General features: G+C 42.8%; 1 protein-coding gene across 1 annotated transcript in view; it reads right to left on the bottom strand.

Annotated features, from left to right (window-relative positions):
- The window catches only part of DNAJC27 (DnaJ heat shock protein family (Hsp40) member C27), a 64,862-nt gene that overhangs the window by 19,474 nt on the left and 22,524 nt on the right, over positions 1–22,864 (bottom strand). Inside the window, exon 4 of the mRNA XM_030195555.1 lies at positions 6,457–6,621. Coding sequence (XP_030051415.1) covers positions 6,457–6,621 — 165 coding nt within the window. The remainder of the gene's footprint in view (positions 1–6,456; positions 6,622–22,864) is intronic.

Genomic DNA, 22,864 nt, shown 5'->3' with positions numbered 1-22,864 from the left:
AGAATTGAGAGTCTATTCTGGTGATGTTATGTACTTAAAGTACTTGGATTTAAACTGCATGCCAACCACCATTGAAAGGGCAGAACATCCCCAATGACTGATTTGCTTTCTTCTAGGTCTTATCTTAACTCTCTCCCCAGGGTCTCCTGTCCATTTGCCATTTCTTTTTTCTCCTCCTCTCTTCACTATCCCCCCAAATCTCTCTCCTCAACTTTTTTTTTCAGCTTTTTCTTCTATTTCTGCTTCTCTGTCTAATCTGATTTCACCTCTCCTCCCCATTCAGTACTCGATTTCCTTTTTTCACTGCATCTACCTACAGCTTTTTCTTTTCTTCATTTTAGCTTCTAATTTCTCCATCTCTCTTTCCTCAACATTTCCTAACTGTCCCCTCTCTCCATTTCCTATTGTGTTCCTTTCTCTATTTCCTGTGTCCAGCAACTACACTGCTCCATGCCTAGCATTTAGTTAAATGTTTCACTTTATTAAGTACTTGCCCTTGTAGTCTAGCCCCTTCCCTTCTTTATTGCCAACCTATATTTAAGTACTTCCCCTTCTGTTCCCCACATCCTATGGCCAACAGCTCTCCCCTTCTCTTTCCCACTCCTATTGCTGTGTCCAGCAGTCCTCCTCCCTTCCCCTTGTTAGGCCTGCTTCCTCCCTTCAGTCGCTGCTGATGCCCTATCTCTGCCTGCGTTGCTCTAAGAAGTGGTGTGCATGGAGCCCTTGAGCATGCACCTCAAAGTTGGCAGAACAGAAGAACAGGCTCAAGTGATTACAACACATTTATATAAAAAAAATGTATAACCTGATTTTTCTCACATTTCAAAACAGGTTAAAGATAAAACGTATATAAGTCACAACTGTAAACAAACTAATTTACATAAAAATATAACCAACAATTCACATCATGGTTATAGGCTATCTGCTACTTCAAAATTGTGGCAAACGCTCAAGTAGAACGCTTTCAGCTGTTCATATACGTTTTTAAATGTAACAACTGGATTTTCCTTGTTAAGCTTCACATATTGTACATTTTGAACTCTGTTAGTGGACTTTTGATTGAGACAAGAAATTATTATGTAAAATGTTTTGCTTTTGAAGTATTTTTCTTCTTTGATCAATCTTTCCTGTTACAAGATTGGTACGCTTGTATAATTAAAATTGAATAAATAAATAAATAAAATAAATGTAACTCAACTGGAAGAGCATGCCATAAAACTGGACCTACAACTGAAAAAACTCAAGTGTGAGTTTCCATTAGGTGGACTTGTTGGTGAGTAGGTACATCTAATAAACAGCAATCTCCAGATCTCAGGTAACCTAGGAGGCTGATACAGCTGCACACAGTGGCAGCAGACACTGGTGCCTTGATGCTTAACACTTTGAGGCATATTTTCAAAGCACTTTGGGAGGCTAAGTTCCATAGGTTTCTATGGAACTTTGGGAGGCTAAGTGCTTTGAAAATAAGCCTCTTTGTGAACCTAGGTGACATTTAAAATTGCAACAAGTACAACATAAACAATAATGGAGTAGCATTTATAGGTTAGCCCTTAAAATCCATATCGCCTCATTTTGTGCGACTTTGAAGAAACTGCAAAGCTAAATCTGAAAGATCTAACAAAGGAGCACTACAAAGTCAAGTAGGACATGATTAGGGATTGAAAAACTATACGTAGATTATCAAAGTTCAAATAAGGTTTCAACCTTCGCAACATCTGAACCTTAAAGAAAACCAACTTTACCATTTATCTCAAATGATCCCTCAAAGTCAGTCCATGGTCGATGATAATTCCTAGATTCCCTAAAGACACAGAAATAGATATCCTATTATCAATACATTGAGTGGAAAACTGAGTGACAGAATAACCACTCAGAAACTATCTCTGTTTATCTACACATTTAAAACAGAGTTTACTGATAGTCATCTAAATTTCAACAATGTCACATATTGCAGTCTCCTGCACCATATTAACTGGCACAAAAAAAAAGCCTGTAAAATTGGCATAAATTTGAATGAAACTCCCAAACTACTTAAACAAATTGGTTGTAGATAAAATATTAAATAATAGAGCTAATCCGCTCTATAACAAAATGAAGAACAATCGTCAAGAATTCATTGTCTACGAGGCAAACCAGCTCAATACTACACCCCCTGCCCAACTACAGCCAAACACGTCAGTAAAACAGCATGCTTAATTGCTATTAATTGCAGCAGACATATCTAAAAGTACTAGAACATAAAGATGAAACCAACTCAAAGCCATATTGTATCACATCAAAACTAAAGTTTCAATGCTGTGTTATGCACGGAACACAAACTGAAATAAAGCCAAGACATTTTCTGTATCACCTGGATTGTCATGGTCATTGATTCTATGGTGTCTTCCTGAGATGCATTTTTGACCAGCTAATTGTCCAAACTAGGAAATGTGCACTCCATATAAATGCATTGCACCCATTGTTAGGCATTTTGGGGGTCTTTTACAAAGGTGCGCTAGTGTTTCTAGTGCAAGCAAAACGCTAGAGATGCCCAAAGAAATATGTGGGCATCTCTAGCGTTTAGTGCACGCATATTTAACACACTTGCTAAAAACGCTAGTGTGCCTTTGTAAAAGGTGCCCTTTGGGAACATGTGTGATGCTTATGCAAGGCCAAGGAGCAGCATACAGTACTGAGCTGGTATTTTTCTATTAAAAATCAGAAATACATCCAACTCACATGAAGTATGTATTTATCAATGTAAGCATCCTTGGAATCCAAGGAAAATAGCCAATCTATATTATTTTTATAAAAGGGATTAAGGGATTTAAGGTGCCTAGGGAAACAATCTTCAACTTCTCTTATTAAGGATTTGTTTAACGTTTTTATGTCTAAGATGGGATGGAGTCCCTTTTTATTTTGGGCAGGGGGTGTCAGGAAATACTTGGAGTAAAATCTCAGTTCCTATTTCTGATGGACAGGTTCAACCACCTATGTATATAAAAGAGAAAGGAGATTTTTTTTTTAAGTAGCACATCCTGATGCTAAGAGGTGGACTACAATGTCCTTGGTCGGAAACTTGGTGGGATTTCCTACAGAGGAAGGTTTTATTTGTCAGAACTCAAGTGTATACTGAGTCAACTGTCTATATAAAACCATAGCTTTCCAGACAAGAGATTCTCTGAAATCAATATTGACTAGGTCTGCACAGGTCCAGTCAAAACTATCTCCCAAGTTTTGGCAGGGAGAGCTGTCTATGGCTTTGAAGACTTCTGCTATGTGGGACAAACGCAAGATCCCTGTTGTTGATGACGGGAAAGAGACAAAGGATTATTCAGGAGACAGATGATGGCAGGTCTGAAGTGGTTGCAGAGAAGATCTGAACTCCTGAGACACTCAATACTTGCCTTTTTTCCTGCCCGATATGCCATGTCCTTAGCCTTTAGGTTTAAAAGGCTATTTGGATTTGATAGACCTGGTTGGAGGGAAATGGGTCCAATGATGACATGGAAGAAGGGTAGGGATTTGGATTTAGACACACCTTTCTCAGTAATTCAAAGCGAGTTATATTCAGATATAGCAAGTAAATTCCTGTCCCTGGAGGCTTACAATGCATCAGGGCACGAAGATGTAGGTGGTGCTATAAGGGGGCACACTTAGCACCAATTCTATAATGCCTTTATTGAATACTAGTGCAAGCCACGCTAAAATATGGCCATGCCCACTTGTGACAGGCCAACGGCTAGTGTGCCTAAGTGCACTATGCAATGTGTGCAACTCCTAGTATTCTATAAGTTGCATGTGTTGCTTGGTGACACGCCCATGGCCAATCCATGCTCCACCCATGTGTACGCCCCCTTGTAAATATGTGCTAATCAACTTTGGTGTATATATTATAGAATAGCACACAGTACTTACACGCATAACTGCCTATTATTGGTGCATCTAATGTGCATAAGTGCTATTGTTCTACATCATACACGTGTACTTGGTGCCTAACATTAGGTGCCCAGCTATAGAATTGCCCTTCACGTTTGTACCAGAGGCAATGGAGGATTAAAACCAGAAGAATGGCCATGGGATCTGAACCTGGCTTCTCTGGTTCTGAAGCCACTTCTCCAACCATTAGGCTACTCCTCCACTCCTAAACAAAAATAGTTTAGCTGTCATCTACTGGCAAGTGGAAGAAATAGAGCTGTCATGACTAGGACCCAGAGAAGGCAAACGATATGTATCGATGTTCATCATGCTGCAGTGCTGACTGCACTTTTTGAAGCTGCTGGCCTTTGTTTTCTAGAACATGCAAATAGCCACTGCATCAAATGACTGATGGAAAAAGGATGTCTGATGCAGGCTGTGGCTACACAAAAATGCTGAGAAATTTGATGGAAAAAAAGTAATCAGAGCATCCCATGGTGAAAAAGGCTACAGCTTGGAAAAAATAATTGAAACAGTGAGATTTTCTAACCAGCTGATCAATGAAAATCATGAACTTTGGGCTGCATAGAAAAAGCAGAACTGATATGGCCTTGATGATGACAATGACTTTACGGTCACCTCAGGAGCGCTCAAGCAGACAACTAAGTTTTATTTACACTGCTACAACCTGGGCAGAACTGCTACCCAGCTTGTCCTCAGAAGTGGTAACTAGTGGTATACCTGAGAGTTTCAAGCCCTTGTTGTTCCAAGATTTGAGTAGGATAGAGCAACCCCCCCCCCCCCCCCCCCCCCCCCCCGAGTATGGCTGTATCATTCCCTTCTTCACGCCTGATTTCAGCATGCCGCCTGCTCTTGTTGACTCCAGCACCCTCCTGAGGCCTAACTTCAATATTCTCCTTCACCAAATCCAATGCAGCATCATATAAAAGCCCTCCCACCCCTTACCATTTAACTTCCTTCTCACCTTCACCAAATCTAATACAGCTTTGTTTAAAAGTCCCCCCCCCCCCCGAGCTAAGCTTTTTAACTTCTTCTCACCTTAAACATTTATCCCTATTTACCTTATACCCAAGATTTCACTCCCTTCTCTTGTACCACTACCCCCATGTATTCACTGCTGTACACACCACCCCCAGTTCTTCACTCTCATCCTCACTCCATTTTCAGCATTCACTTCCTCTCCCTCCCCAGAATTCATTCATAGGGGTCACAGCAGTGGCCTGGGGATTTTTCTGTTCTAGTGTTTTCACTTGTCACCCTCCCACCAACATGCTTTATTGGTGTAAGGGATGGGAGGCATGGAAATTAGAGGCCCTTTGCTCTACAAATTCTGCTCCATCCTCATCCCTTCCCACTAGGGTCCATGAATGACAGGATGAGAGGGGTACATTAAGAAGTTCTTTGTCTGAGCCAGGCTCATCCCTTCCCCCCATTGCTCTACACAGTGGATACAAGAAAGCTGGGGGCTAATCTAGGGGAAATTCTGCAAAATTCTGCACACTTTATTTGCAACTTTCTTGTGCAGAATTCCCCCCATTATAAAGGCTAGCATCTCCCCTCCCTCCAGCATCACCACAGTCGCAGCAGTTTCCCCATGCACCTTCCTACAGACCTCCATCCCATTCCCATGGCACACACCCCTCATCCATCTTTTCCAATCCCCTCACCACAAACTCCATCCATCTCTTCTAGCCCCCCTCCCCCCACTCCACCACCACTCACGCCAATTCTGTGCAGTCTGTGGAGGTCGGGGATTCTGCACAAATTCTGTGTTGCCTGTTTGTTCAGAATTCCCCTGGGACTAGAGGGCTGAATTGTTCAAGGAAACGTTCTGCACAAAATGAAATGAGTTGGGGTACAAAATACTCACAAACAAGAACAAAGATGGGGAGTAGTAAGACCATATACACATTTGGCCCTAAGGCAAAAAAGTGTGGTAATATTCCAGAAAAAAAAAGCCAATCATACCATCTAATACATCGAAGAGATGAGGAAAACAAAATTTCAAATTATTTAAGTAGAGTGATGTGGCAGCCATGTTAGCGCACTTTTAAAAGTAATTAATAGAATTAAAATAAAACACACTTTTAAAAGTAATTAATAGAATTAAAATAAAACATAGTCCAATAAAAAAGTTATCATCTTATTTTCATTTCTAACGTAATACATTTTTTTGATTAGCTTTCAAAGGTAACCCTTCTTCTTCAGATCAGAAATAAGCAAATGCCCTTGCTCAACATATTTTGATCTTACGCATTTTTTGAAACATATGCCCAACTGCTTAAAAGCATTTCACCCTCTTGTCTTAAGTTTCCCATTGACTCTAGTTTGCTTCCCTTTTCGAAAGGCAAATATTTGTGGGGGAGGTGACGTGGCAACTCAACATAACTTTAAGAAACCTTGATAACTATTAGCTGGTCTCCGAGATCAATACTGAAATAGTAGACTCACTGGCCTAGAGACCTTAGGAATAAAAGTTACACTGTCAATGAAATAGTCCAACATGCTTAATTCACTGTTTTGTTTTGGGTTTTTTACCTTGTTGGCACAAACAGAAAAGATGATATTCTCTAGGTTTGTCGGAGGTCCAAGCTCTTGCCTCATCTCTGCCAGCCAAGAATCCAGTGCATCAAAAGACTCTCTTTGCCCAATATCATACACTAGGAGAACACCCTGCGTATCCTTGTAGAATTCATTACGAACCTGGAAAATATGAATATAATGTTTCAAATATGCCTTGCAAGTACAAGAGTTAACATTTCTGAACATGCTTTACGGAATCTTACTTAATATATTAATACAATCAGTGTTTCACCTACAGCCACAGCAGATAGCTATACGAAGTTTATAACACTAAAGTCATCAATTACATTTAGTAAAAAAACACAAAACAACAAATGTCAAAATTACGAAAGGAGTCTTACAGGAACTTATTATATAACCATGTTTTCAAAACTTTGCTGAATCTCACATAATTACACTAAGTGTGACTCAAGCAGCATAGACTTCCAAAGACCAGGGAGAACATCCACTAAATTGTTTTCAGGTAATTTTTAATCTAGGGTTGCGGTTCCCAAACTGCCACAGCATCCTGGTGCACCGCAGCGAACTCAAGAGTGCCACGGCAAATCCCTCCCTCCCTCCCACCACCACTCGAACTGCTACTACTCCCCTCAATCCAGCGTCTGCCTCCTGTCCCTGCTCCCACCACACCCACCCACCCCAGTCACTTCTCTAGATGAGCAGTGGCGGCGGCAAAATAAGCTACAGCCTTGCGGGGCCTGACTCTTTATACACGCAGCTGACAATCCTGCACCCTTAAACATCACTTCCTGTTCCGGGGCACAGCCGACAATCACGTGTATGGACAGTCCGGTCCCCTGTGGCTGCAGCTTGTTTTGCCTCTGCTGCTGCTCATTTAGAGAAGCAGCAACGGCAGGGATGGGTGCATGTGGTGAGCGGGGACAGAGAGAAGGCAGATGCTGGAATTGGGGGAGAAAGAAGGGTGGAGGCTGGATGGAAGGGGGAGACAATGAGGGTATGCATGGGAATGCAGGTGTTGGTGGCTGAAGCATGCCACTGATTTGCTTGATTTGCAAGCAGCAAGGGCTTGGACCTCTTCAGCTAGTGGAGTATGGGCTTCCCCACCAGCAACGGTAGGACTCAATGCTGTTAGGAGTGGGGCAGGGGGGAGGTGGGGCAGGAGACTTGAGAGGTAATGTGTAGTCTAGGGGTGCCATTACCAGAGAAAGTTTGGGAACCACTGATCTAGGGTATGAAGTGGTAGGAAACTGGATTGTATTACCGTGTGTATCATAAGAGGAATGTATCGCCTTTCTAAGATGTAAATAAGAAGCTAAATAAATGGAACTAAGGGGGGGCAGTTATCAAGATGTGTGACAGTTATAAGGTGTGTTATTAGCTCCTTAACACGTGTTATAGTAGTGTAATGCAGAGTTAGTGAAGTCAATATAAGATATAAACAGAGATGCAAAATATATTAAATGCATGTAAATCAGTTTATTATTATGCAAATTCCTTAACACAGCTTGCAGTGAACACCACAAGTCGCATTATAGCGGAAAAATTAAACATCCCATGGGAACTGGGCTGCAAAGCAGCAGCCTGATGCTTTCGGGCCACATCATAAGTACATAAGTAATGCCACACTGGGAAAAGACCAAGGGTCCATCGAGCCCAGCATCCTATCCATGACAGCAGCCAATCCAGGCCAAGGGCACCTGGCAAGCTTCCCAAACGTACAAACATTCTATACATGTTATTCCTGGAATTGTGGATTTTTCCCAAGTCCATTTAGTAGCGGTTTATGGACTTGTCCTTTAGGAAACCGTCTAACCCCTTTTTAAACTCTGCTAAGCTAACCGCCTTCACCACGTTCTCCAGCAACGAATTCCAGAGTTTAATTATGCGTTGGGTGAAGAAACATTTTCTCCGATTTGTTTTAAATTTACTACACTGTAGTTTCATCGCATGCCCCCTAGTCCTAGTATTTTTGGAAAGCGTGGACGCTTCACAGCCACCTGTTCCACTCCACTCATTATCTTATATACCTCTATCATGTCTCCCCTCAGCTGTCTCTTCTCCAAGCTTTCTTTCTTCATAGGGAAGTCGTCCCATCCCCGCTATCATTTTAGTCGCCCTTCGCTGCACCTTTTCCAGTTCCACTATATTTTTCTTGAGATGTGGCGACCAGAATAGAACACAATACTCAAGGTGCGGTCGCACCATGGAGTGATATAATGGCACTATAACATCCTCACACCTGTTTTCCATACCTTTCCTAATAATATCCAACATTCTATTCGCTTTCCAAGCCGCAGCAGCACACTGAGCAGAAGTTTTCAGTGTATTATCGACGACGACACCCAGATCCCTTTCTTGGTCCGTAACTCCTAACGTGGAACCTTGCATGACGTAGCTATAATTCGGGTTCTTTTTTCCCACATGCATCACCTTGCACTTGCTCACATTAAACGTCATCTGCCATCTAGCTGCCCAGTCTCCCAGTCTCGTAAGGTCCTTCTGTAATTTTTCACAATCCTGTCGCGAGTTAATGACTTTGAATAACTTTGTGTGATCAGCAAATTTAATTACCTCGCTAGTTACTCCCATCTCTAAATCATTTCTAATATATTAAAAAGCAGCGGTCCTAGCACAGACCCCTGAGGAACCCCACTAACTACCCTTCTCCATTGTGAATACTGCCCATTTAACCCCACTCTCTGTTTCCTATCCTTCAACCAGTTTTTAATCCACAATAGGATGTTTCCTCCTATCCCATGACCCTCCAATTTCCTCTGTAGCCTTTCATGAGGTACCTTGTCAAACGCCTTTTGAAAATCCAGATACACAATATCAACCGGCTCCCCTTTGTCCACATGTTTGTTTACTCCTTCAAAGAATTGAAGTAAATTGGTCAGGCAAGATTTCCCCCCACAAAAGCCGTACTGACTCGGTCTCAGTAATCCATGTCCTTGGATGTGCTCTGTAATTTTGTTTTTAATAATAGCCTCTACCATTTTCCCCGGCACCGACGTCAGACTCACCGGTTTATAATTTCCCAGATCTCCCCTGGAACCTTTTTTAAAAATGGGCGTTACATTGGCCACCCTCCAATCTTCCGGTACCATGCTCGATTTTAAGGATAAATTGCATATCACTAGCAGTAGCTCCGCAAGCTCATTTTTCAGTTCTATCAGTACTCTAGGATGAATACCATCCGGTCCAGGAGATTTGCTACTCTTCAGTTTGCTGAACTGTCCCATTACGTCCTCCAGGTTTACCGTGAAGTCAGTAAGTTTCTCCGACTCGTCCGCTTGAAATATCATTTCCGACACCAGTATCCCACCCAAATCTTCCTTGGTGAAGACCGAAGCAAAGAATTCATTCAATCTCTCCGCTACGTCTTTGTCTTCCTTGATCGCCCCTTTTACCCCTCGGTCATCCAGTGGCCCAACCGATTCTTTTGCCGGCTTCCTGCTTTTAATATACCGAAAAAAAATTTTTTACTATGTTTTTTTGCCTCTAATGCTTTTTTTCGTAATCCCTCTTGGCATTCTTTATCTGCGCCTTGCATTTGCTTTGACACTCCTTATGCTGCTTCTTGTTATTTTCAGAAGGCATTTCTTTTAGCCCTAATAGCTTCCTTCACCTCAGTTTTCAACCAGGCCAGCTGTCTTTTGGAGTTCCGTCTTTCTTTTCTAATTAGTGGAATATGTTTGGCCTGGGCCTCCAGGATGGTATTTTTGAACAGCGTCCATGCCTGTTGTACAGTTTTTACCCGCTCAGTTGTCCCCCTAAGTTTTTTTTCCACCATTCTCATGTTATCATAGTCTCCTTTTTTAAAGTTAAACGCTAATGTATTTATACTATCCTGCCCAACACCTTCCTTCTCTCTTCCCTTTCTTAATTTCTGTAAATTACTAATTGTATCTGATATCCTGGAATGACTATATCCAGTGGCGTTCCTACCCTTGACGGCACCCGGGGCGGATCGCCGATGCGCCCCCCCCCCCCGTGAAATGACCCCCCCCCCCCGGGTGCATGCGGCTGGGGGGGGGTGCCGCAGCGCACGCCTGTCTGCTCCCAGTTCGCTACGCTCGCTAAATTCTCTCGTTCGCTGCAGCTCCCTCCCTCTGCCCCGGAACAGGAAGTAACCTGTTCCGGGGCAGAAGGAGGGAGCTGCAGCGAACGAGAGAATTTAGCGAGCGTAGCGAACTGGGAGCAGACAGGCGCGCGCTGCGGCACCCCCCCCAGCGGCGTGCACCCGGGGCGGACCGCCCCCACTTGGTACGCCACTGACTATATCATAACAAAACTCTGTAAGCCACATTGAGCCTGCAAATAGGTGGGAAAATGTGGGATACAAATGCAATAAATAAATAAATAAAATAAATTTGACTTCCTGTGTATAGTTACTTCAAGGTTGATATTAAAACTGATCATAGTATGATCACTTATCAAGCGGCCCCATTACCACAACATCCCTCACCAGATCATGCGCTCCACTAAGGACCAAGTCTAGAATTTTTCCTTCTCTCGTCGGCTCCTGCACCAGCTGCTCCATAAAGCTGTCCTTGATTTCATCAAGGAATTGTACCTCTCTAGCGTGTCCCGATGTTACATTTACCCAGTCTAGATTTGGATAATTGAAGTCACCCATTATTATCACATTGCCCATTTTGTTTGCGTCTCTGATTTCTTTTATCATTTCTGCGTCTACCTGCTCATCCTGGCGAGGCAGACGGTAGTACACTCCTATCACCGTCCATTTCCCTTTTATACATGGCATTTCAACCCACAATGATTCAAAGGTGTGATTTGTGTCCTGCCGAATTTGTAATCTGAGTCAAGGCTCTCGGTAATATACAATGCTACCCCTCCACCAGTCCGGGCCACCCTATCACTACGATATACTTTGTACCCCGGTATGACAGTGTCCCACTGGTTATCCTCCTTCCACCAGGTCTCAGTAATGCCTATTATATCCAATTTTTCATTTAGTGCAATATATTCCAACTCTCCCATCTTATTTCTTAGACTCCTAGCATTTACATATAGACATTTCAGAGTATGTTTGTTGTTCCTATTTGCATGATGCTTAGTACTGGACACTACTGATTTGCCATCTTTTGTCTGATCTTTAGTTGTATTTAAGAGCACCTGGCCTACCACAGTGCGTTGTGCAACCTCACTATCCAGAAACCCTATCTTCCCTGTTTGTGAGGTATCTTTGCAAGATACCTTATCCCGAACCATGCGCTTTTGAGCGACTGTCGGCCTTCCCCCCATTTCTAGTTTAAAAGCTGCTCTATCTCCTTTTTAAATGCCGATGCCAGCAGCCTGGTCCCACCCTGGTTAAGGTGGAGCCCATCCTTTCGGAATAGGCTCCCCCTTCCCCAGAATGTTGCCCAGTTCCTAACAAATTTAAAACCCTCCTCCCTGCACCATCGTCTCATCCACGCATTGAGACTCCAGAGCTCTGCCTGTCTCTTCGGCCCTGCGCATGGAACAGGTAGCATTTCAGAAAATGCTACCCTAGAGGATCTGGATTTGAGCTTTCTACCTAAGAGCCTAAATTTGGCTTCCAGAACCTCTCTCCCACATTTTCCTATGTCATTGGTACCCACATGTACCAAGACAGCGGACTCCTCCCCAGCACTATCTAGAATCCTATCTAGGTGACACGTGAGGTCTGCCACCTTCGCACCAGGCAGGCAAGTCACCAGGCGATCCTCACGTCCACCAGCAACCCAGGTATCTATATGCCTAATGATCGAATCACCAACTACAACAGCTGTCCTAACCTTTCCCTCCCGGGCAGTACTTGGAGACATATCCTCGGTGCGAGAGGATAGTACATCCCCTGGTGGGCAGGTCCTGGCTACAGGAGTACTTCCTACTTCACCAGGGTGATGCTCTCCTTCTAGGAGACCTCCCTCCTCCAAGGTAGCACAAGGGCTACCAGACTGGAGGTGGGACTTCTCTACAACATCCCTGTAGGTCTCCTCTATGTACCTCTCTGTGAGTGGTGTAGAACGGGTCAAAAAGTGAGTCGATTTTTTCACTCTTTCAAAAAGTACAAAGACCAGGGGGACACTCAATAAAATTACATGGAAATACTTTTAAAACAAATAGGAGGAAATATTTTTTCACTCAAAGAATAGTTAAGCTCTGGAACTTGTTGCCAGAGGATGTGGTAACAGCAGTTAGCATATATGGGTTTAAAAATGGTTTGGACAAGTTCCTGGAGAAAAAGTCCATAATCTGTTATTGAGACAGACATGGGGAAGCCACTGCTTGCTCTGGGATTGGTAGCATGGAATGTTGCTACTAATTGGGTTTCTGCCAGGTACTTGTAACCTGGATTGGCCACTACTGGAAGCAGGATACTGGGCTAGATGGTTCACAGGTCTGACCCAGTATGGTTATTCTTATGTTCTTATAGAGGGACTGGCCACAGTTCAACTAAGCTTTCTGAGAAGTTCCGAGAAAAGAGGACATTTCTCTGGTAAGTGAACACTATTTTGCTTTGTGCTTTGGGAACTTAAAAATTGGAGTTTAAAGGAGGAATTGTAGGTTAGTGATAGGCAAAATAAAAATATAAAAAGCACATTTTATCAACTAATCTCCATAGTCTTTTACACTTAGTTTTAAAAACTTTGTACCACAGCATTAACAGATAGAATCTAGCAGGCACTACAGGATCTAGTTTAGTCTTTTCCCCAAGTCCATTTAATAATGGGCTATGGACTTTTCCTTTAGGAAGCCATCCAAACCTTTTTTTAAACTCTGCTAAGCTAACCACCTTTACTACCTTCTCTGGCAACGAATTCCAGAGTTTAATTACACGTTGAATGAAGAAAAACTTTCTCTGATTCGTTTTAAATTTACTACATTGTAGCTTCATCACATGCCCCCTAGTCCTAGTATTTTTGGAAAGCGTAAACAGACGCTTCACATCTACCCGTTCAACTCCACTCATTATTTTACAGCAGATGGGGACAGAGCCCTGCAGTTATGCTACCATTCTGGATGCTGACGCCACTTCCTCCTGAAGGTTGTTATATCTGAAGCTACACCTGTTCACTACCTACATGCCATCGAGGTAGATGTTTCATTAAAGTCATACTACAGTCTCAACACTTGAAACCCATAGGCAAAAGTCACCCTAGAGAACAGAGAAACCAGCACCAAATAGGTTGTTCAAATGCCGCATATATTGGACAGAAGATATACAGCTGTCTCGTGGAGGTGTGGCTTGACTTTAAACACCTAAGGCACTAGAAACTAAGCATCTCAGCTGTAGCATACACTGCATGGAGTCATGCTGCGTAAAATACCTGCAACATGGTAGCCATGAAGATAACGGTAGTGCCATAGACAAGCAACAGAAAAAGGAACACCAGCAGACGTTGTCACCCCTAAATCTGTGAAAGAATGCTACCAAGGATAAGCTGTATGCTAGCCACATAGGTGGTTGCGGAGATGAGGACTACAGCAGCCAACTGCAACCCTGAAAAAATGAAAAGGATGTAAACCATGTGTAACTACTATTACTGTGGAATAGAGAAGGAACTAGCACCATGCCACACCAGAGAAAGTTGCTACAGTGAAAGAGCTACTACTGCACCACACAGGTTGATGCCGCTATTATACAGTGTGAAATGCCACTACACTGCAGCAAAAGGCCAGCCCAAGCCACTGCTTCCCCTGAGCAACACAGGGAGCTGCTGTCACTTCTCCTTACCAGAGGTTGCTGCCACTACACGGTACTGAAGGCTACAACCACACAGAACAGAGGGATGTTGATACCACTATGTAGAACCATATGGAAACCATCACCACCACACAGCACCAGAGTCGCTGCCGATATACAGGACAGGAGCCACCACCCCAGGCAGTACAGAAGCTATCAGTACTATGCATCATAGGGGACTGTTGTCACTATGCAAGCATAGGAGGTGGCTGACAGCCCACAGAACCAAATGAAGCTGCCACCGTGCAGAGCAGCACGCTGCTGTCACTACACAGAACAGGGGGCTACCACAGGGGAGAATGCCACCACTATACAGCAAAGAATGATGCTGCCACAACACAGCAGCAAGGAATGTTGAGACTATGTGACAAAAAAAAAAAAAAGAAATACTCTGTTGAGGCAGCAACACAAGGAAGTTAACACTGTGGAACACATAGGCTGATGGTTCAGTGCAGCCAAAAAGCCTAGTTGTTTTCTTCCCCCTCCCCTTGGAAACATAAAAACATTGAAAAATGTAGGAAGATAAAGACCATATGGTCTATCCATCCAAGCCATCTATTCTCCCTATCACTCCCTTAGAAATACTATGTACTTGGAAACAAAATTAAAGATCCTGTCACACAGCACCATGAGAACCAGAGATCATCATTGTATTTTTCAGAGTAAAGTAACTGCTGTCCAATCCCCAGCACAGCTAAGGAAACTAGCTAGGGAAAATAGTTGAATGTAGCTGAATATAATTGATCTGGCCCAGGGAAAAGTGCCAACCACGAAAGAAAACAGCTTGCCCAAGAGGCCAAATCACTTTCTGTCCTGTGTATAGGCGCAAGGGACCAATGAGGCAAGGAGCCGCAAAATGCTGCAAGGGAGAAAGCCAAGAGACAGTGTCAGCAGAATACAAGAATTGCTGGAAGCTAACATTCCCAGAGAAAAAAAAAAAATAAATCAGAGAAATGTGAGCTCTACAGCCAAAATCTGAAAGCAAAGGGTACCGTGATAAACAGAGGTGCCCCAGGACTTGCTCAATTTTTTTTAACTCATCCTATTCAAGAAACACGAGCAGAAAAAAGCGGTCGTCTAACAAGGCTAAATTAAATCTAAGCTGACGTCTAAAAATTAATGCGCCTGACAAGAGCCCTGGTGAGAGGCAAAACAAGAGTGCGGGAAAGCAGACTGTAACAGACCCATAATCAACCCCCCCCCCCCCCGCCCCTCAGTTTTCTGAAGGAAAAGCTACACACAAGAAATAATGTAGTACCACTTACCCAAGCTTGAAAGCAAAGATTAGATACTTGCCAAGGATAATGCTATACAGAAGCCTAATTTTACTGCATATAGCTGCCACCCAAGAAAATGAGTGCAGCTGGAAGGGTGGGGGGAGGGACCCGCAGCACCGAGCATCACCCTAGTTGGGGAATGAGGGACCAGGCACCACACAGTATCATCCTGGCTCTGGCATATTCAGGCAGTAAAATGAGCACGGACCAGCTAGCAAAGATCCACTACTCAACGGGAGCCCAAACAAATCGGGTCATTAGCCAAGTAACAAGCACCAAGGAGGAGCTGATGATCCATCCACCATCCATTTGGAGACACAGAAAAATACAGAACATTTCAGACTGTATGATACTCTTAAGGGGGCAAACCTCTTGGAACTGTTTTTCTCTGTCTCCTTCTGCTGGTGGATGGCACAATAACACATTGATCTGGACTGGTCTGGTCTGGATGAGAAGGAAAGTACATAATAAGTGACTGTGGAGGGGCATAATCGAACGTGGCGCCCAAGTTTTCCTGCAGGATGGCCCCGTGAAGGGGCGGGGAAACCGCTATTATTGAAACAAGATGGCCGTCCATCTTTTGTTTCGATAATAAGGTTGGGGATGCCCAAATCTCAACATTTAGGTCTACCTTAGAGATGGTTGACCTAAATGTTGAGATGGACAACCTTAGAGATGGTCATCCCCGGTTTTTGACGATAATGGAAACCAAGGACGCCCATCTCAAAAACGACCAAATCCAAGCCCTTTTGTTGTAGGAGGAGCCAGCATTAGTAGTGCACTGGTCCTCATCACATGCCAGGACACCAACCGGGCACCCTAGGGGGCACTGCAGTGGACTTCACAAATTGCTCCCAAGTGCATAGCTCCCTTACCTTGTGTTCTGAGCCCCCCAAACCCACTCCCCACAACTGTACACTACTACCATAGTCCTAAGGGGTAAAGGGGGGCACCTAGATATGGGTACAGTGGGTTTCGGGTGGGTTTTGAAGGGCTCACATTTACAAGCACAAGTGTAACAGGTGGGGATGGGGATGAGCCTGGGACCACCTGCCTAAAGTGCACTGCACCCACTAAAACTGCTCCAGGGACCTGCATACTGCTGTCATGGAGCTGGGTATGACATTTGAGGCTGGCAAAAAAAAAATTTAATTTTTTTTTTTAGGGTGGGAGGGGGTTGGTGACCACTGGAGGAGTAAGGTGAGGTCATCACCGATTCCCTCCGGTGGTCATCTGGTCAGTTCGGGCACCTTTTTGAGGCTTGGTCGTGAAAAGAAAATGGACCAAGTTGACCAAATGCTCGTCAGGGATGCCCTTTTTTTCCCATTATCGGCCGAGGACGCCCATCTCTTAAGCACGCCCCAGTCCTGCCTTCGCTACGCCTCCGACACGCCCCCGTGAACTTTGGTCATCCCCGTAACGGACTGCAGTTGAGGGTGCCCAAAATCAGCTTTCGATTATGCCGATTTGGGCGACCCTGAGAGAAGGACGCCCATCTCCCGATTTGTGTCGGAAGATGGGCGCCCTTCTCTTTCGAAAATGCCCCTGCATATGTACACAAAAATTAAACTGAACCCCCAAGAAGCTACATACTGCATGTAGTACAACAGCTAAGAAACAGGAGATGCACCTGTACTGTGCAAAATATAAAGATAACAGATGTAATTTCCAAAAATTAACATATTCAAATCACTAAATTGTGAGTGGAGGAGTGGCCTAGTGGTTAGAGCACTGGTCTTGACATCCAGAAGTGGCCGGTTAAAATCCCACTGCTGCTCCTTGTGATCTTGGGCAAGTCACTTAACCCTCCAGTGTCTCAGACACAAACTTAAGATTGTGAGCCCTCCAGGGACAGGGAAATATCCAGTGTACCTGAATGTAACTCACCTTGAGCTACTACTGAAAAGGTGTGAGCAAAATCTAAATAAATAAACTGAAAAAAAAAATTTTTTTTCTACCTTTGTTGTTTGGCAGTTTTATTTTTCTAATCATTCTGGTCTCGGTCTCTGGTTTCTGCATTACAACGTGCTAATCACTAACTCACACTTTAGCGTGAGTCCCCACCGCCTACAAAATAGGTGCAAGTAGGGGCTCACACACTACCGGCCACACGCTAATAAGAAAATTAGTTTGTGGCCATTAATAGAAAGTTCTGAAAGTCAGCCATTTAACCGCTGTGGTAAAATTGGCCTTCGCGCATGGGAAAGAACCGTGTAAAGGTGTGCTAAGGCCACTTTTTGCTGGCCTGATGTAATATAAAAATTGGATAAACCTTAGTCTCTGGACACGAGGCTGCGGCTTGGCCTGCTTTCTATTTATTATGCTGCCTTTACTGCAGCGGTCATAGGACTGATAACCTCTTTCATGAGCAATGGATTTAATAGCTCTGTGAAAGCTACAGATAGTACAGTGGCCTTATTGCATTCACTTTCTCCTTTACTCTCAACAAATAAAAGCACTCCTGGAACATGAGGCATCTTGTTGCATGAGGATAAAGGCGAGCCGGATTACTGTGTATTTGGATTTTCAAAAGGCGTTTGACAAAGTACCTCATGAAAGACTCCTGAGGAAATTAGAAAGTCATGGGATAGGAAGCAATGTCCTACTGTGGATTATAAAACTGGTTAAAAGAGAGAAACAGAGAGTAGGGTTAAATAGTCAGCATTCTCAAAGGAGAAGGGTAGATAGTGGGGTTGCCCAGGGGTCTGTACTGGGACCACTACTTCTTAACATATTTAAAAATGATCTAGAGATGGGAGTAACTAGTGATGTAATTAAATTTGCTGATGACAAATTCAGAGTTGTTAAACTGCAAGAGGATTGTGTAAAATTGCAAGAGACTTACTGGGAGACTGGGCATCCAAATGACACATTACTTTTAATGTTAACAAGTGCAAAGAGATGCATGTGGGAAAGAGGAACCCAAACCATAGTTACGTGATGCAAGGTTCCACATTAGGAGTCACCGCCCAGGAAAAGGATCTAGGTGTCATCGCTGATGATACATTGAAACTCTTTGCTCAATGTGCAGAGGTGGCTAAGAAAGCAAATAGAATGTTAGGTATTATTAGGAAAGGAATGGAAAACAAGACTGAGAATGTTATAATACCTTTGTATTGCTCTATGGTGCGACCGCACCTCGAATACTGTGTACAATTCTGGTCACACATCTCAAAAAAGATATAGTGGAATTGGAAAAGGTACAGAGAAGGATGACGAAAATGATAAAGGGGATGGGATGGCTTCCCTATGAGGAAAGGCTACAGCAGCAAGGGATCTTCAGCATGGAGAAGAGACGGTTGAGGTGAGATGTGACAGAGGTTTATAAAATACTGAATGGAGTAGAACAGATAGATGTGAATCGCTTGTTTACTCGTTCCAAAAATACTAACCGTCTCTTCTCCATGTTGATTCTAGTATTTCTGAAGAACAAAGCTATTTCTGTTCTATAAAGTGAATCTGAAAAATCCTAGACATACAAAAGAACACTGAGAAAGTTATTCAAAAGATAGAGACTAGGGAAGGCTATAAGAAAATTTTCAGTGTGTTTTAATACCCCTTGGGGCATTTTCAGGACTACCAAGACCCCCACCTTGATCAAGCCTCCCCTCTAGAGAGTCAGTAGCCATGGGTTAAAGAAACTGCTGAGGAAGGTTATTGTGAGGCTTAAAATCACTTTAAAATAATTACAGAAAGAATAAACTGGGACCAACATGATAGAAAAATAAGATGTCTGTTCAGACAGAGGTAGAAAAAAGTATTAACTGGAATATGTTAGTTTGGGAAATATGCTCTGTAGATGTCTTTGTATTGGGTTCAGACACCGGTTAGCACCGGAGCCCTTATCACCACCTCAATAGGTTGTGGTAAAGGCTCCCACCCGAAATGGTTGCACAGCAAGTCCTTCGCTTGCCACATGGCCATTTCTTTTTAAAAAAAAAACTACTCTTTACCTGCTGCGGTAAAAGGAGGCCTCGGCGAGCATCAAAAAAAAAAAAAAAAAACACGCGCCAATGCCAGTGCAGGCCCCCTTTTGCCACAGCTTGGTAAAAGGGGCCCTTAGTATTTAATATTTAAATTTGAAAGTTGCACCATTACTCTTAAGATTGCACTGGCACCTTGTTGAAGCCCATGCTATTTTTAAAATGTGTTCTTTGGTGCTTCTTATTCTTTATGGCCAAGCAGCCAGCTATATGTCCAATGAGAAACTTTGATACTCTTTCAAGATCTTTAGTTTCCCCATTATCCCAATCCTAGAAGGATAGTGTATAAGACTATTTTAACATCCATGTTTTCTTATCAGTCAGTATAATGATGGATTTCTTTACCTATGTTTCTGAGACAAACTATCAATTATTTAGAAAGTTGTTAAAAACTTATTCCAAAAATTTATTAATAGTTGAATTGAATGTATTTTGAAGATTTGTTATCATCCTGTGAACGCCTAGTTTTCTTTTTGTTAACTGCACTGAACTACTCATGAGGCTTGTGCGGGATATAAGTGTCTGATGCAGTGATTCCCAAACCTGGTCCTGGAGGCACCTCAGCCGGTCAGGTTTTCAGGATATCCACAATGAATATGCATGAGAGAGATTTGCATGCAGCGGAGGTAGTGAATGCAAATCTCTCTCATGAATATTAATCGTGGATATCCTGAAAACCTGACTGGCTGGGGTGCCTCCATGACCAGGTTTGAGAACCACTGGTCTGATGTAATGTGAAAAATGTACAAGGGTGTTAAGACTTGTAGATGCAATACTAATTACCGAGGTTGTTCTGCAATAGGTGTTGTTGGTACTGAACATTGATTTAAGTGTTTTCCGTACTCTTCTGTACATTGTAGTAGTGGTAGGAAGTGGTTTTTCAAAGTCTGCAGGTGGCTTTCTGTTGCATTTGGTTTTCTGTACAGACTACAAGAGCATACTAGACCATACAGAATGAATGCACTGCAGTTCTTAAGCTTAGCACTGCTCCCTGGAAAGCCTTTCAATCCATTCTATACAGCAGTGGTTTTCAACCCAGCTCTCAGGGACTACCTCACCAGTTGGGTTTTCTCAATACCCACAATGAATATGCATGATATATATTTGCATACAGTGGAGGAAGTGCATGCTAATACCTCATATGCATATTTATTGTGGGTATCCTGAAAACCCAATTGGCCAGTTTGTCCCTGAAGACTGGGTCAAAAGCCACTGCTGTAAAGAATCTTGGTATCCTTATTTATAGAAACATCTGAATGCCTTTCTGAACACACTACACGTCATATGCCAATTCCATTATTAAGATTAATTCAAGAACTTTATGCCCTAGAACTACCTGAATCCTGAATTTATTATCTACTTTTCTTAACACAAGCAATACAGACCAGGGTGTCAGCTACATTCTAGACTGCAACTCTCAAGTCTGAACTGGCACTGTTCCCAGCTCTTTCAGTGTCAATGTACCTTAGCATGCCCAAATGCCTGTGCTTGGTTCTGCCTTCACTTGGAGATTAAATGGAATCTTTGGATACCTTGTGAATTAATCTGGGACAGGATTGGGCTCATTTTCGAAAGAGAAGGACGCCTATCTTTCGACATAAATCGGAAGATGGCCGTCCTTCTCACAGGGTCGTCCCAAACGGTATAATCAAAAGCCAATTTTGGACGTCCCCAACTGCTTTCCATCACAGGGACTGCCAAAGTTCAAGGGGGCGTATCGGAGGCATAGCGAAGGCGGGACTTGGGAATGCCTAACACATGGATGTCCTCGACCCATAATCAAAAGAAACAAGGACGTCCCTGATGAACACTTGGACGACTTTACCTGGTCCTGTTTCGCTTACGACCAAGGCACAAAAAGGTGGCCGAAATTGTTGGAATGTATTGTATTTTGCATGCATTGCCTGTCACCTATTATTTCTCTGTGATTACTCTGTGACCTCTGATGTGAATTACTTAGAGAGGTCACACAGCTATGCAACTTCCTGTGGGGATTAGACACAGCAGATGCAGCACATGGAGCACATGGAGCTCATGATCTCTCCTAACCTGAGAGGATCTATGGTGGTGTGAGCATCCATTACCATCTAAGCACATGGAAGGAGCTGATAATACAAATGTATAGTAATATGTATATATAAGCCTGTCTGATTATAATCTAACTGCAAACTGTGAGTAAACAGATGTTTTGTTACTTCAACTTTAAAGTGACTCAGCAGTGAATTATTCTGGGGTGAATGAGAGAGAGATGAAGAAAGAAATTAACATTTCTAAAGCTGAAGCTGTGTGTACTAAAATCTGCTAATTATTTACTACAAATAATCCAACAAAAGGGTTATGGGCCCAGGGTCCAGGAATTGAAAAAGAAGAGAAATATTACCAGGCAGAAAAAAAGGCCACATTTTTCTCTTAAGTTTTAAAGGAAAGATTCAGTCTGTCTCTCTCTCCCCCCACACAGCAGACAGAAGGCTAAGAAAATGGCTGAGGGAAGAAATTCACCATTGTTCTATTCTCTCAAGGTGCCTAAATTAACTGAGTTTAATTATCAGCAGTGGGAACTAAGATTCATATGTCTCCTTCGAGCAAAAGGATTAAATATATGCTTAGACCAAGACAGAACAGCTGAAAATATGGCTGAATGGGACAATGCAAACTATTATGTGAAGTGCATGCTTTTGGAAGCTCTCTCAGAGAAACAAGCCATATTAGTGGAGGGAAAAGATACACCAAAGGACATTTTATATAAACTAAGAACTATGTATGCAACTACATATGCAAAGCAGCAACCAATTTGGTTGGCAGAGTTGAATGAAACCAAATTAAGGGATAAAAGTAAATGTAATGATCACATTATGCATCTTATGTCTTCATTTCAAAAGTTAGAACTTTCTGGAATTCCCATGTGTGATGCATTGAAAAGAGCATTTCTTTTTACCTCACTATCAAAGAAGTTTGATGTTTTTAGGTCTGTAAATGAGGCCATTGAAGGGCAATCTTTTGAACAGACAACATCAAAACTAAGGCAGGAATGCATAATAAATGATTCTGAGGAGATGTGTTCTCAAAGTCAGTCAGAGAGAAATGAAACAAATTTCTTGGCAAAGAACAGAGGAAGGCGGAGCTATGGGAAAACTCCACCCAAGGGCAAGCTGATTTGCTACTCATGTGGAAAGGAGGGACATGTATCTAAATGGTGTAAGGAAACACAAAACACTCCCTCTAGCTCACCTAAGCCAATGGAACTAAAGAATTTTCAAACCAGGAAATGTATGAAGGACAAAGATAAACACAAGGGCTTTCTAATGGCAGAAAAATCTTTGACTATGGTAAATAATAATTCAAATGAAAGTACTTGGATTTTGGATTCGGGGAGCACATGCCATTTAACCAATTGTAAGAATTTCTTT

The sequence above is a fragment of the Microcaecilia unicolor genome, chromosome 3 (genome assembly GCF_901765095.1).
Source record: "Microcaecilia unicolor chromosome 3, aMicUni1.1, whole genome shotgun sequence".
In the NCBI taxonomy this organism is placed as follows: Eukaryota; Metazoa; Chordata; class Amphibia; order Gymnophiona; family Siphonopidae; genus Microcaecilia; species Microcaecilia unicolor.
The sequence above is the reverse complement of the archived record's forward strand: the minus strand, read 5'-3'. Positions and strand labels throughout refer to the sequence as shown.